Genomic DNA, 15,357 nt, shown 5'->3' on the forward strand with positions numbered 1-15,357 from the left:
TTATTTTTCCTTAATATATTGATCAACAGAAGAGCATGGGAGGAGGCAAGCAGCAAGGAACAGGAGGGAGGCGGCCAGCGCTGGAGGGTGAAGGGGGAGAGGCCAGTTAAGGGGAGGAGTCAGGGTAAGGAATATTTGTCATCTACCTCCCGTCTTGGTCCTTACTGTCTTCTCTCCTGCCTCCCCAGCCAGCCACTGACTCTTTGTCTCTCCTACAAGGACGATCTTCCTCCTCCACCCTGCCAACCAGGCTTTCAGGAGCTGGATTGTATAAGGTCTCTGCCACTACTATGGGACCACCAGGAAATCTTCTCCCACCCAGGGATGCCCGCAGTGGGAGCCTGGCTGCCTTTGCTGGAACCAGGATGGAAACTGTGCTCTTCCTCTTGGCATGTCTTTGGGGTAAGTTTTCTCCTTTGCTCCTGGTGAACAGGGTTCTAGGTACGGCCTGATAAATGGGACTCGTGATGGATTGACCCCTCTTGTATCCCCAGTCTTGGCAAGAAAATGGGTTTCATGGCTGGAATAAAAGACTGAAGATCCAGGAAGCTTGGTTTTTAACTCCTGGCACTGGAAAAGGGCTTGACATTTCTGAGACAAGAGAAGACAGTAGTAGAGATGATAATTTGGCTTCTGAAGGTCACCTAGAGATTTAGAGGCATTAACAATGCAAACATACGGAGACAAACCCTGGGAACAAACAAATGCAAGCGTAAAGACAGAGCTTCCTTTGATTGATCTGTGTAATCCAGAATGTAGTCCTGTTTTTTTCCTCCACCCAAGAGGCACAGTCTGTGTTGGAGCCAGGACCTAAGAGCGAATAAGCACAGCAGACCTCCGTTGCCTCCCTGTCAGAGTCAGTGCTTAATGCAGCTGCATTTATATCCTGCAAATCAGCATAATCCAATAACTTAAACCAAGAAGTAGTAAAAGAAGTGGATAAGGATTATCCTGAGACAGTGATGTTGGTTTTTAACAAAACCTGGTACAAGTTGAGGCTGTTTCAGGGGCTAGGATGAAGTAAAGGCTGTGCCAGATCTGCAAATGATCAAGGAGGATGATCTGGGAATGTAAAGTTTGTTAGAAAAATATCCGTGCTTTCCAACAGCATAGAAGAGTGGACCTGGCAAGCCTTAGGTGGCAGCCCTTGCGCTAAAGCCTCTGATATAAGTGTATAAAGGCCGCGGGGAGCAGCACCCAGGACCAAAGATGTGGACACAGTTTAAGCATCTGACAGGGCCTTTCTGAATAAGGAGGGATCTTTGGCATCTTCTGCCAGGCTTAGATCCCAACAGTAGCCTGGATTTTCCTTACACCCATAAAGGGAAAGAGGCCCTTCTCTACCTCAAGTCTTCCTCCCTTATGGATGGATGTTGACTGGAAATACCTTCTTTTCTGCCTTGTATGGGAGTCCAGTTGTTTAGCACGGACAACACTGCAACTGTCAGCAGCTGGGAGGTGAACCCTACCCTATGAACTGTAGGCAGTTGCCTTAATGTAGGTGCCCAGAGCCGTTTGAGTTGCCCTGGTTTCTCAGTCCTGGACTCCAGCTACTGGAGGGTGCAGGTCTACAAATGGCCCTAGAAACCTTCATTGAGGTGAGCAAACTGTGCTCCACATGGCACCAGGTGAGCGAGCTCTGGATAGCAAAGTTCTGACAAGCGTTTTGGACAAGGATGTGGATATCCTAATTTTTACCCAGAGAAGTGACCTGAAAGCTTCCTTTGATAACTTGCACAACACAGGGAGGGCGGCAGACCTCAGGAGGAACGTTCACAGTCTTGTGCATGGAGCAGGGAGCTGCACAGTGAGGGTGGGGAGGGATGATCTGACACCTGTGGTGCCACAGCACCTCAGGTTGTGTGGAGGCACTTATTCTGGGACCTCCATCTTCCTAAGGACCACAATCTGAGGTTTTCCTCTCGTCTTCCTGACTGTGTGCAGGGTACAGCCTAGGGTTTCTGTGGTGCGGAGCTGTCACACACCATGTTGGAGGGTGCGTTGGGACTGTTCCATGGCTGGAAATTATTGGTTCTCATCCAAGGTTTTGAGTACCTGGCATGCATCTGGGAGGGACTTATCAGTAGGAATCCCATGATCAGATCTGTCCTAGATGACTAAGATGTTGTAGCTGCTTATAGAGATGCAGAGATGTGTTAGAGGTCCTAACACCATCTGTGCAAGAAATGTACGCCACAAATTAGCCAGCAAGCTTTTCTTATAATGTTCCTGCTGGGAAAAAAGTGGTGAGCATTTCAGCAATCCTTCCCCAGACAGACCCAAAATGGCGTTATTCCTGCAAGAGCAAGATGTTACGTTCTCCAGTATCAGCCAAAACCTGGCTCATGCCCATTTTCCACCTTGGCTTGTTTTGGGATTCAGGTGTTGCCAACTCAGCTCCCATCAGACTTGTGAGCGGCCCCAGCCGCTGCGCGGGGCGGCTCGAGGTGCTTTGGAAACAGCAGTGGGGAACCGTGTGTGACGATAGCTGGGATCTGGCCGATGCCACGGTCGTATGCAGGCAGTTGGACTGTGGGGAAGCACTGTCAGCCCCTGGCTCGGCTCACTTTGGTGAAGGAACTGGTCATATCTGGCTGGATAACATGAACTGCACCGGTACAGAAGCTGACCTTTCTGCCTGCAGGACCAGACCCTGGGGAGACCATAACTGCAATCATGGAGAAGACGCAGGCGTTGTGTGCTCAGGTAACTCACGTTTACACTCCTCCCCATGTGACCGCAGGAGGCTGTGCTGTGTAGAGGGAGGGTTTTAAGCCTGTTTGCAAAATGTTAGTTCTCCATCAGTGCTACCCTTAGGGCTCAGGATGGGGATGGCTGCTTCAGGCACTGACCTGTACCATGCCAAGGACAACGTTATCCAGCTCAGTTAAACAGTGTGTGTGGGGTGGTGGTGGTGTTTGTGCTCATTCTGTTACTGGGGCAGAACAGAGATTGTAGGTTTTTTTCCCTGATCCACATTATTCTTGCCTCTTATGCCATCACTATGAAGTTAATGGGCAAGGAGACTGAAGGATCCCCACCTGGATGCACATGCTTTCCATGCACATATCCCATGGCTGAAATATGCCAGGGAAGTTGAGCATTTACGTGGCCTCTTTCCATTTGTATTTTGTGACAGTACTCTCTCCTGATGGATGTGTTTATTCTCCAGAGTGGGACTGGGATGACAAATTCAATTGTGGGTCACTTGTCTGTGAGCCAGTCCTAACTTGGATGTCACAGCATGATGCTAATGAATGCTGAGCTCCAGGAACTGGGTGGGGAAGGCTTGAAGGTGTACCCTACCCCTCTACATCACAGTTAACTGGGTAGTAAAGCTTAATCAAGCGGGCCATGGACCCCAGGAGGTGGAAAGGGGATTGGGGGGTTGACAGGCTGCCCATTGCCCTCTTTCAGGTCAGTATTTCCCAAACGCTGCTCCACTCAGCACTGAACAATGAACCAAATGTCCAAATGCACATCCCCCTAGTTGGATCTGGAATGGGATTCGGGGCCATATTAAGAGCCAGACATATACACGTCTAAACGCAGGTGTCACCACTAGGGCTGGGTGTCTTCCTGTTGCAAGCAATGGAAATCTAGGGTGGAGTCAGTTCCCTACACAGAGTTGCCAAGTGCAATTAGAGATGCTCTGGGTCATCTGACACAACCTGGCGCGTGAGATACAGGCCCTAAGGCAGACCCTAAGGGGGAATACCTATGGCATCACAAACGCTGCTGAATGCTTATTTGGGCAATTGAATCAAATGCCAATGTTTGGCCAGGTGAGCAGCTCCACAGATGTCATTGACTAACCAGAATTTCAACATCCATCTCACATGAAGACACCAACAGGTCTATAAGACATGTGGGTGTCTTGATCTGTAGAGTCCCCACCCCTGGAGTAACATCACAGTGGGAATTGCACAGTCGTGTTTCATAAGGAATTCCCTACATCTATGCTATTTATCTCTCTAATTCTGAGCTCTGAAACCACAGAGGAAGATACAGAACTTGATCCTCATCAGCCTTCACCTTGACAAGTCCTGGGCAGTGCTAGTGGAGATCTTTCCTTGCCTTTGATCTCTAGGCAATCTTTCCATGTGCAATCCCTGATCCTGTTTTTGTTGTTTTTTTTTTTTTTCCTTTTTTTAATGCAGAAATGAAAAAAACAATGAAGCTGCAATTAGTGAATGGTTCAAGTCGCTGTGCTGGGAGAGTGGAGGTGCTTTATGGCCAGCAATGGGGAACCATCTGTGATGACAACTGGGATTTAATTGATGCTGAAGTTGTATGCCGGCAGTTGGGCTGCGGGACCGCTCTATCTGCTCCTTCCTCAGCTTACTTTGGGGGAGGGCCTGACCCCATTTGGCTTGATGATGTGGCTTGCAATGGAACCGAAGCTGCCCTCTCCGAATGCAGTGCACAACCTTGGGGAAGCCATAACTGTGTGCACGGAGAAGATGCTGGCGTTGTGTGCTCAGGTAAATCCCACTCTGCACGACACGAGTGGGTTTCGTGGGGTGTGGAGAGATGCGGGAGGTGCTGTAGGAGGCCCTGTTCCCTTTGGAGCAGCGCTGACCCCAACACCCAAGAGAACTGTAAGATAAAAAGTGATTCATACTGTTAAGCCCTGAAGTGGTCTTGCCTCTTCTCCTTAATTAAAAGCCACCACCACATGAGCCACTGGTAAAAGACAGTGGTGCTGCAGGAATTATTTGTTGGGCTCCCCACGCACACGGCCAGTGGATGCCTTGGTAGAGCATCCTCTCTCACTGCAGAGAGCAGTGGCTGTGGCAGCCCCACCATCCCACCCTCATGCCAGTAGACATAGTTCCTTCTGAAATTCCCCAAAAACTCTTGCATTAAGTGAGGTTCTTCCCATGGCACGCATTGTCCCTCCTAATGTATTAGTATCAGGTCCTCCCATGTAACCGGAGCCCCAAGGTTACACCTCCAAGTCACCGTTCATGATTCCCAGAGCCACCCGCTCCTTCCCAGTTCACCAGCTGTCTGGTCAAGCAAGAGGCAGCATATGCCACAGCTGGTTTACCATTAGGCCTTTGCTGGTGGGCCAGTTATTAGGAATGTGCTGATTGCTTGAACAACACTGGAAGGAGAAGAGTTGGTTTCCACCTGCCTTTCCTGTAACGAGGTGCTAAGTAGTGTCTTTCCTCTGTAGCCACGCACAGAGTTTTGCGAAGTTTGTAGGGTCTTAATATATTGAGAAATCCACTTTATGTGCATTGACTTGTGGGTAAAAACAGCATTAACATGAGGCTGAAGAGCTAGTATGAGAGTGATCCTGGCACCTCTAGGTATCTAGCACCTTCTGGTGTGTGTTCAGGTACATAGGGGCTGGCAGCAAGACACACAGCAGACCTGAAACCCCTTGCAATGGCAGACAGAGGCTAGAGTGTCTTACAAGCACTGGACATCCACATTTAAGCAAGACTGGGGCTTGCTCTCTTCAAACCCAAGTATATTTAAGCTTGTAAAATCCATTGCTGAACATCTAACGCTGTGATGGTGGAGAAGTGCTTGTGTTGCCTCTTTATGCAATGTTTTCCCATGCAAAACTGTGAGAGATGCTACGTTCACTGCCAGGTCGAGGGCAGCTACACCATACTCAGCACCAGATACTTTCCTGATTTGTTTTTTTTTTCCTTTTTTTTTTCCCTGTAGGCTTTGCAGAACCGGCCCCACTTCGATTAGTGGATGGGTTGACCCACTGCTCTGGGAGAGTCGAGGTGTTCTATGGCCAGCGCTGGGGAACTGTGTGTGATGATGACTGGGACTTGGTCGAGGCAGAAGTGGTGTGCAGGCAGCTGGGCTGTGGGAAGGCCTTGTCGGCTACCCACAGGGCTTACTTTGGGCAAGGATCTGGCCCCATTTGGCTTGATGATGTCAACTGCACAGGGACAGAAGCTGCTCTCTCCCAGTGCAGAGCCAGTCCTTGGGGAAGCCATAACTGTGAGGATGGAGAAGATGCTGGCGTGGTTTGTACAGGTACCCATCACTCATGGCATGTCATGGGGGAAGCTGTTTGTGGGCGACCCTTTCGGACAGATCCTGAGGCCCAGGTCCTTCAGCACAAATAGGTCTTCCAAAGAAAGTGACACAGAGTGCTTCAAAAGTGCTTTGGAAAAAGATGTGTCTAAACCTATAGACAATTCTGACCTCACTTTCCTCATTGAAATCTTTTTCATGAATTGGTTCTGGAGGCCAGTTCGCTACAGCAGACAGAGGAAACGCTCATTTTGGGGTGTTTTCTCAGCTCAGCTACTCTTCAACCCAATAACTTTGCACTTACAGTGCAACAGAGAAGAGCAGGTGGAGTAGGAGGGATCTTCTTGCTGATTAAGTCAGCTACTGCCCAGGCCATCCATGGCTGGCAGCTCTGGGTCTCAAATGCTACCATTCGTTCTCTTGTTCCTCTTCCTTCACACAGATTCATAAAAATACATCTGTCAGGGATGCCTGTAGGCCTTCCAGTCCACTGCTCTGCCCAGCCAGTTCCTGAGCAGTTCCCATCAGCAGTTGCGTAGTTTGAGGAGGAGGGATTCATATCTCAGACCTCAGATGTGAAAAATGCAGATGTTAAATCTAACAGTGTGGGTTGACTTCACATCTGTGAAGAAAATAGGCACCTCCAGTGAGATTTGTCTGGCCTGTCTCATAGTCCCCAGCACCACATACCTGACGTTCACCAACACCAGAGCTAGAAAACTTCAGCATCTGATATTGGCAGTCCTCAATCAATTCTTTCTGCTTTGCCAAAATTCTGATCCCGGATGCTAAGAGTCCTTAACACAGCCTAGACCATAAGGCAACCTGGTGCTCCTGAACCAGTGTTAGTCCACAGGTCCCTGTCCCTTCCCAGCTCAGCTAGCCAGCCCAGTGCTACTCGCCCTAGTCTGGTCCCCCACAATAACAGGCTGCAGGCATAACTGTCATCTTCTGATGAGACAAAGGCTCAAACAGAGCTGGCTGATTTTAGTAGGGGCTAGTCAACAAGAGAGGTCCACTGGAGACCACCACTCTAAGGTACTGAGGTGGCTGCAAGGGTCTGCTGAGCTGATGTGAAAAAATGAGCAATATCTATCTATACCAGACTGATTCAATCCAGGAGTGAGCAGCACAGTGCTCTACGCTGTCAGCAGAGACCAAACTACAACAGACAATTGAGGTCTTCATTATTTCTCAACACAGGATTTGCTGAGCTTCTTCCAGTCCGGCTGGTGAACGGTTCGAGCAACTGCTCTGGGAGAGTCGAGGTGTTTCATGAGCAGCAGTGGGGAACCGTCTGCGACGACACCTGGGATTTGACAGATGCTCAAGTGGTGTGCAGGCAGCTGGGCTGCGGGACAGCGGTCTCAGCCCCCGGCTCTGCTCAGTTTGGACAAGGAACCGGCCGCATTTGGCTGGATGATGTGAACTGTGCAGGGGCTGAAACCGCCCTCTCTGATTGCCGGGCCAGGCCTTGGGGCGATCACAACTGTAACCACGGAGAAGATGCTGGTGTGGAGTGCTCAGGTACCACTAATGCATGTCATGAAATGTGGGGTACGAGGGACGGCCTGTGTTTGTAGGAAGGGTGCCAGTGGCTCTGGACCTCTCGTGGGGATTAGGGTGCTGCCGACTTCGTTGGCCAGTCCTGATGGCCAGGCTTGTAGAGGTTCACGAGTGGGGACTCAGCACTCTCAAATGCACTGTTTCCACCTGTGCTCTGTTCCCTCCTCCCCATTTCGGTGCTCTGCTGTTAGGGAATTAACCTGGGTGCTCATCTGCAGGTGACTGAATATTGCAAAAGCTCCAGTCAAGGATGCGGGATCAAGCTGTGAGGCCATAGACATCTAGTGCCAGTTTACACATCATGGACCCAAGCCCTGTTGGCTTCCAGACCCCTGCAAGGAGAGGTTTTTGCCCTCTCCACAGAGCTCTGAGGCATGCAAGGCTCCTCGAACACTTTGCAATTGTGTTTCGGTCCAGGTGTTGTGGAACCAGCTCCCGTCCGGCTCGTGAACGGTCCGAATCGTTGCGCTGGGAGAGTCGAGGTGTTTCATGAGCAGCAGTGGGGAACCGTGTGTGATGACGACTGGGATACAGCTGAAGCCAGTGTTGTGTGCAGGCAGCTGGGCTGCGGGGCAGCGCTGTCAGCCCCGGATTCAGCTCATTTTGGGCAAGGGCCTGGCCCCATCTGGCTGGACAATGTGAATTGCTCAGGGAACGAAGCTGTCCTCTCTGAGTGTAGGGCCCACCCTTGGGGGTCCCACAACTGCAAGCATGGAGAAGATGCTGGTGTGGTGTGCTCAGGTAACCCCTCTCTGTGTCCGTCTGCATGATGGGGAAGGTTTTCTGTTACCAAGAGGGCTATTTATGCACCACTCCAGCAGCAGGCTCTATCCTGAAGTGTCCTGAATCTGGGTTGTGAGTTCTCTTTCATCATAGTGGAGATCTGTTAAAAATTCCTCTTTTTTTCTTTTTGGCACGTGTGTAGCTGTTCTTGTAAACAGAAGCTGTGTGCTTTCTTTGAGTCAGATTTCTAACTTTTACATTGCAGAATATGGTACACAGTCTATTGTCCACTTAGCTCTGAATCCAAGAACTGGAGAAGATATCCCAACATTAGGCAACCGGATAAATGCATCCTGGATGTCATTAGCCTCACATATTTTTAATCAGGCAAATGGCAACTTAATGTAAATCTATCCCTGCCCTTGTTTTTTTCTTCAGATATACCAAGGATGGCTCCACTGAGGCTAATGAATGGATCAAATCGTTGCAGTGGGAGAGTTGAAGTTTTTTATGGCCAGCAGTGGGGAACGGTATGTGATGACAGCTGGGATATAAGCGATGCTGAAGTTGTTTGCCGACAGCTGGGCTGTGGGAGAGCACTATCCACTCCCATCTCTGCTCATTTTGGAGAAGGATCTGGCCCTATCTGGCTGGATGATGTGAACTGCACAGGGACAGAAACTGCCCTCTCCAACTGTGAAACCACTCTATGGGGAGTCCATAACTGTAGGCATGGAGAAGATGCTGGTGTTGTGTGCTTGGGTAAGTCTCATCTGTGTCACCATCTGCTCAACTTTTGGGGTATGTGGAGGGATGTTTGAAATGCCACAGGGTACCCTCTTCCCGTCTTATGACCCTAAAACCACAGTACTGTGCAGAGAAAGTGCTTCAAGCAGGGATGTGGGTAAATCCATCTGTGTGCTCCTCTCCTTCCCATTCAAAAACTAATCATAACACTGCAGTGCTGCAGTCCAGCCTGCTGCTGGCTGTGCAGAAGAATGTAAATTTGGGACTCTTTCTCACATGAGTTACCAGTAAACCTGGTGGCATTGCAGGACTGGTGTGATTCGCCCTGTTACAGAGGGTGCAGAGTCACTTGGACTCTTCTACTGCCGCCAGTGACAACCCCAGTGAACATATCACACTTGAAAAATCAAGATACACTCCCCATTTTTCTCTCTTTCCTCTTCCAGACAAGAATATTAAAAAATCTTGCAGAAACCCACTTAATCTACCTCTCCTCCTCCCTCACTTGGTAGAACCACCTTCATGAGACCTTTTCTCACCAATGTTTTTCCAGTGTCTTCTCTGAAACCTCCACAATTGAGACAAATTTCCTCAAAGTGTTGCAGCACTGCACTTTGTTGCCACTACAAGGAAACCCTGAGCTCACTATCATTACCTGGAATTTATTCTGCAGCCTCTTGTCTCTTTGCAGTGCGCATTACTACCACTTATTCTTTGCATCTACCTTTTGTTAAGACTGTTACGTCCCTTTTCCATTTCCTCAGCCTCTTCCCATTTCCCTCTTGAGACACATTTTTAAGCTGCTTCTTATTCCTGTCATTCCTCTCTGGTTTCTCCTTAGCTGTTGGGCATATTTCTTTTAGTCTGTTATGCCAGCTGAGGCTTTGCCAGTGCTGAGTAGCTCTGAAGGCTTGGTTTGCATAACCTGTAGTCAGCACTCCCATTTATACACGTCCATGTCTTTCTCAGAACAGCCTGACATGGTAGAGTGTCACCCTCAATCCTTTATATCCCTTAAATCCCTTTGAGAAGACTTGTTGCTTAATTTGTTCTTCTTCATCCTCTATATGATCCTTTTACCTCCCAGAAGTGGTGAACTTTTGCCTTGCCCTTGCAGGAGATAAACTGTTCTCCTCTGGTTACTTGCTCACATCTTGAAAACACCCTGTGGATTCACTGACTAAATATAGATGCCTGTCTCTGAACTGAACATCCTGCTGTCCCTTTGCAGCCAGTGAGGACTGAGTCAGTGCAGTCAATGGCAGGATCTGGCCCATCCTGATGCAGATGCCCAAAGCAGATTAAAGAAATTGCAACCCAACAGTGCTCATTTCCTTCCATTGACCATAAAGGGTACGGAGGGTCCGCAGCAGAGTTGTAAAAGTGAGGTTCAGCTGCCTAAACATAGGTGTCTAGTGTCATCTGAGATGTCCCACTATATCCCACCCAGCCTCTAATTGCAGATCCAGAGGGGCACCAATCTCCCTTGAGTCCTGCATCAAGTCTGCCAACCCCATTGGGATGTCTGGGAATTCCCTGGGCATCTCAGAGGGCACCAGGTACCAATGCTCAGGAAAGCCAGTCAGCCCCTGGAAGTTTATGCTTCAGGGCTCCAAGTCTAGGTGAGGTGAATCATACCCCAGTTTTCTTGCAGTGATCTCTAAAGAGGTCTTTCTTGCTAACGTCCTTTCCTTTAGTCAGTGGGTTTCTTGCACTTGCTGTCTGGGCACAGATGTCTTTCTAGTCAAAGACAGAGAGGGAAAGAAGGCTTTCAGCACTGCAGATTTTTGGGATGAGATCCATCAATACATCCCCTTTCTTCAGTTTTGGATAGCACCTTTCCTTGACTTTTGGGGCAAGAGGAGGGAAAACAACTGTGCTGAACTTTCTTTCTCCATGCTGCTTGTCCCTGTAGGTCGTACTAAGCCAAGGGGTACACACTGGATTTGCTGACGTGGCTAGCAGGAACCTGTTTGCCAGAATAAAACTTACCTGGTCTTACGTTTTTGGTTCAGGTGTTCCAGAACCAGCCCCGATCCACCTAGTGAGTGGTTCGAATTTCTGCTCTGGGAGAGTCGAGGTGTTTCATGAGCAGCAGTGGGGAACCGTCTGCGATGACAGCTGGGATCTGACCGATGCTCAAGTGGTGTGCAGGCAGCTGGGCTGCGGGACAGCGGTCTCAGCCTCCGGCTCTGCTCAGTTTGGACAAGGAACCGGCCACATTTGGCTGGATGATGTGAACTGTGCAGGGGCTGAAACCACCCTCTCTGATTGCCGGGCCAGGTCTTGGGGCGATCACAACTGTAACCACGGAGAAGATGCTGGTGTGGTCTGCTCAGGTACTGTTATGCCATGAAATGTGGGGTGCAATGGGGGCTATGTTTCAGGCAGAGTTGTCTGCCCTGGGGGACATGTTTTACCATGATGTTGCTTTTAAATGAGAGACAGGAGGAGTGAATCCAATGCTATTTTAGATTTCTTAAGGGATCCAAGACACCTGCACGGCGCTGGGGAATATGAGGGAGGACCCAGTGCTCCTCTGGACCAGCAGCTGGAAACCAGGCAGAATAACTTGGCTCCCAAAATGAGCATGTGTATTTAGGTAGCTAAAATCCCATCTGCAGTATGGGCCAAGCGGGGAGAAGGCAGGCCCAGGTGCTGTGGGGTGTTGTCAGTGGGTGATGTGCAGGAAGGTTGTGTTCAGTAATGAGGTAAAGGGCACTCTCCACTCCAAAGCACAGTGGCACAGCGTCGTGACAGAGAGACCTGTGCCGCAGTGGCTGGGGAATATTCCTGGGAAGGTGATTTGAGAAGGGAAAACAAGGGGGACAGGCTGCCCTGGCCATCCTTGACCTCTGCAGAAAATGGGAGTGCTGTGCAGCCAGTGATGGCACTGGTGGCATCTGCAGCTTACTCTGGGGCCCTGAGCCAAGAGTTCAGCTCCTTGAAGCTCTCTCCAGTAGTAATCTGCTGCAGGTACAAAAGGGCTCCGAGATAGTGCCACCTCATCCAGGTAGCAAAACTCACTGCCGCTCTGGTGATCAACATCCATGTCCACAACTTTTTTTGGCACAAGACCCCTGCAAGGAGGGGTTTTTGCCCTCTCCACAGAGCTCTGAGGCATGCAAGGCTCCTCGAACACTTTGCAATTGTGTTTTGGTCCAGGTGTTGTGGAACCAGCTCCCGTCCGGCTCGTGAACGGTCCGAATCGTTGCGCTGGGAGAGTCGAGGTGTTTCATGAGCAGCAGTGGGGAACCGTGTGTGATGACGACTGGGATACAGCTGAAGCCAGTGTTGTGTGCAGGCAGCTGGGCTGCGGGGCAGCGCTGTCAGCCCCGGGTTCAGCTCATTTTGGGCAAGGGCCTGGCCCCATCTGGCTGGACAATGTGAATTGCGCAGGGAACGAAGCTGTCCTCTCTGAGTGTAGGGCCCAGCCTTGGGGGTCCCATAACTGCAAGCATGGAGAAGATGCTGGTGTGGTGTGCTCAGGTAACCCCTCTCTGTGTCTCAGTCTCGATGGTGTTGGGGAAACATGCTGGGGAAAGGTTTTCAACCTCAGTGGAAGGTCCTCTCTGAGCTCTTGATGCTCCTAGTGTGTGCTATTAATCACCGTGCTGTAAAAACCCATTCTTGTGTAATTTATACAACACTCATGGCCCTGGCCATGGTCAGCAGTCACGGCTGATCCAGATTTATGGAGTTACCATCAGCAAGCCACAGGCTGATAGCTGTATCAAGATTTGTATCCCATACCTCAGGTTCTAAAGGCTCCAAGACTTTTCCAGGGCTGGACAGGTCCCAGAAATATCCCACTCCTGCTGAGGTACAGGCTTGTGGTGTCATATAGACGGAGTCACCTCTAAGTCTACACTTCTACGTGAAGATCACAGGTAAAACTAAGCAGTGTTGTCAGCAAGTCTTGGTGTCTGGCTGATTGGGAAGTCTGTTTCATGCTATCATGAGAAGCAATAAAATGTCCCATCTCAGGATTCACAGAGAATTTTAGAAACCTGAAACCACTGACCGTGTCTTTGCAGCACTTGTATCTAAGTGCTTTTTCAGTTTTCTCTCCAGTGTCTCTTGCAATCTGCAGTCCTGAAGAAACCTCTTGCTTTGTTAAAGCAATTGGGAGGCTCGTCGGATAATTCAAGTTGAAGGGACCACAGGAGGCCTCTACACCAGGCTCCTGCTCAAAGCAAGGTCACCTATGAGGTCAGACCAGCAGACCTTTATCCAGGTCGAAAACCTGGTCTAATAGTCTTTCAGGGCAATCCTAAACAATCCCAATATTTTCTTTAAAATCAAGCATCCTGTTTTCTCAACTTGTAGCCCTTCTTTTCGACATTTCTAGGATGCCAGAGTGAGAAGCTAGCAGCGTTTTCCTGGAGTCCCTCCTTCCTTCCATCAAAAGCTTTGGGAAACTTCAGGAGAACTCAATGCTCTTTCAAGAGGAGTCATCTTCTCTACCATGAACATAGCCCAGTACATGCCTGCAAGCTGAGCTGGTTGAAATGCTGTCACCCAGTGCTGGGTTCTCAGCTATGGACAGGACAGACCCTTGGTTAAAAACCTAATTTTAACCTCCTCTTTTGACTAATTTTATTTGGCACACTGCTTCAGTGCAGGGAAGGGTTGGCTGATGCTTTCTAACACCATTTATTGTCCAATTCAGCTGGTTTTACCAGCAATGAGAGTTTTCAAGGAAGATTAAGCATCTATTAATATACATTACCATAATCACCTTTCTCCTAGCAAATTATCCAGAACACATATGGTGAATGTTGCAGTAACTGGAGTAAAATGTGTAAGGCCAAAAGAAAGTTTCAGGAATATGGGCATTGGACAGTCTGTTCACTGATGGACAGTACGAAGCTTCACATATGTGACCCAGTTTATTTGAGCATGTGTCATGTGCCTGGACATAGGTACCTATTGCTACATAAGACACCTAACAGTATGCAGACATCTGTGTGGGGCTGGCTGATATGATCCTGGAGCTATGAGACCCACACCCTTCTGACATGACAGCTGGAGGATGGCAAGGATGCCCCAACGCATCTCAAATGGGAAAAGACACCTAATTGGAGGCTCTTGAATTGCTCCCTTTGTACGGGTTTTGTCTGTAGATAACATTAGGTTTTGATTTCAGAGCTCAGCCCAGCAGATTGCTATTTATTCAGAGCAGGCACAGCGTCCCGTGTCACCATAGCGTTGGCAGCGATTCAAACAAACCATCTGAAACATGCCTGCTTGGAAGGGATGCATTAGCCTGTCTTACTGGCTGGGAGACTGAAATACCCCTCCCAGTGCTAACTGGGATGTTTCTGCCAGTCCGTGGGCAATGCAGAACCACACAGACTTTGGGGTAACGCTGAATGGACACCCAAAATGTCCTCTTTAGCCATCTGTTCTTCATCCATGGGACAGCCTAGTTGGCACTCGTCCCCTACAATGTGTCAGCAGGGTTCAGGTGCCGTGTATTTGTGTGCATTTATCCTTTTCGGTTGCTTTTTGTGCAGGTACTCCTGAAGTGCCTCCGCTCCGGCTGGTGAATGGCCCCACTCGTTGTGCCGGGAGAGTTGAGGTGCTTCATAGCCAGCAGTGGGGGACGATCTGCGATGACAGCTGGGACTTGAGCGATGCTGCAGTGCTGTGCCAGCAGCTGGGCTGTGGGATGGCCATGTCCGCCCCAGGTTCAGCTTATTTTGGGCAAGGTTTTGGCCGTATCTGGCTGGATGATGTGAAATGCTCCGGTAGAGAATCAGCCCTCTCTGAGTGTGTGGCGAGGCCTTGGGGAGTCCATAACTGTAATCACGGAGAAGATGCGGGCATTGTATGCTCAGGTAACCTTCATCCCTGTCCTGTCCTACTAGGCATTAGTCGAGACTAAGCTTCTAGGCTGGATGTTGGGGCTGGTGGCTCTTTGTCCTTTCCCAGTCTAACCTTCTTGTCTTAGACAAGTACCACGGGCTGACATTGGAGGTGTGGAGTTGGAGCTTGGTGTTTTGCAGGACAACTCCCATCCCTCCATGTGACATTTTTCCTATTTGCATTTTTTAATTATCACTAAATGTTATATGCATACTAGTAACTTTCAGTGGCTTGTTAGGCTAAAGCAAGCTGCTTTTACAGGTCTGGATTGCATACCTTTCCTTCCAGGTGGGATCTAAACCTCACAGATGTTCCAGAGTGGAGAAGAGAGATGATATTGCCAGCCAACATGAGTACGACATTCATTTAACCCAAACAAAAGTGATTTTTGAAGTCCAAAGAGCATGCAGTACAGAAGCAAACAACCGAGACTCAGATCTA

The 15,357-nt window shown here is 49.3% G+C and overlaps 1 protein-coding gene across 1 annotated transcript; it reads left to right on the forward strand.

The window, feature by feature from the left end:
* Positions 1 to 290: 290 nt before the first annotated feature.
* On the forward strand, positions 291 to 14,935 carry LOC127028795 (deleted in malignant brain tumors 1 protein-like). Its single transcript, XM_050914489.1, has 10 exons — positions 291 to 402; positions 2,383 to 2,715; positions 4,161 to 4,484; positions 5,686 to 6,009; positions 7,213 to 7,536; positions 7,993 to 8,316; positions 8,737 to 9,060; positions 11,061 to 11,384; positions 12,211 to 12,534; positions 14,565 to 14,935. The coding sequence occupies exons 1-10, from the start codon at positions 291 to 293 to the stop codon at positions 14,933 to 14,935; spliced, it is 3,084 nt and encodes a 1,027-aa protein (XP_050770446.1).
* The last annotated feature ends 422 nt before the right edge of the window (positions 14,936 to 15,357 follow it).

This window comes from Gymnogyps californianus, unplaced genomic scaffold, assembly GCF_018139145.2.
Source record: "Gymnogyps californianus isolate 813 unplaced genomic scaffold, ASM1813914v2 HiC_scaffold_43, whole genome shotgun sequence".
Lineage (NCBI taxonomy): Eukaryota > Metazoa > Chordata > Aves > Accipitriformes > Cathartidae > Gymnogyps > Gymnogyps californianus.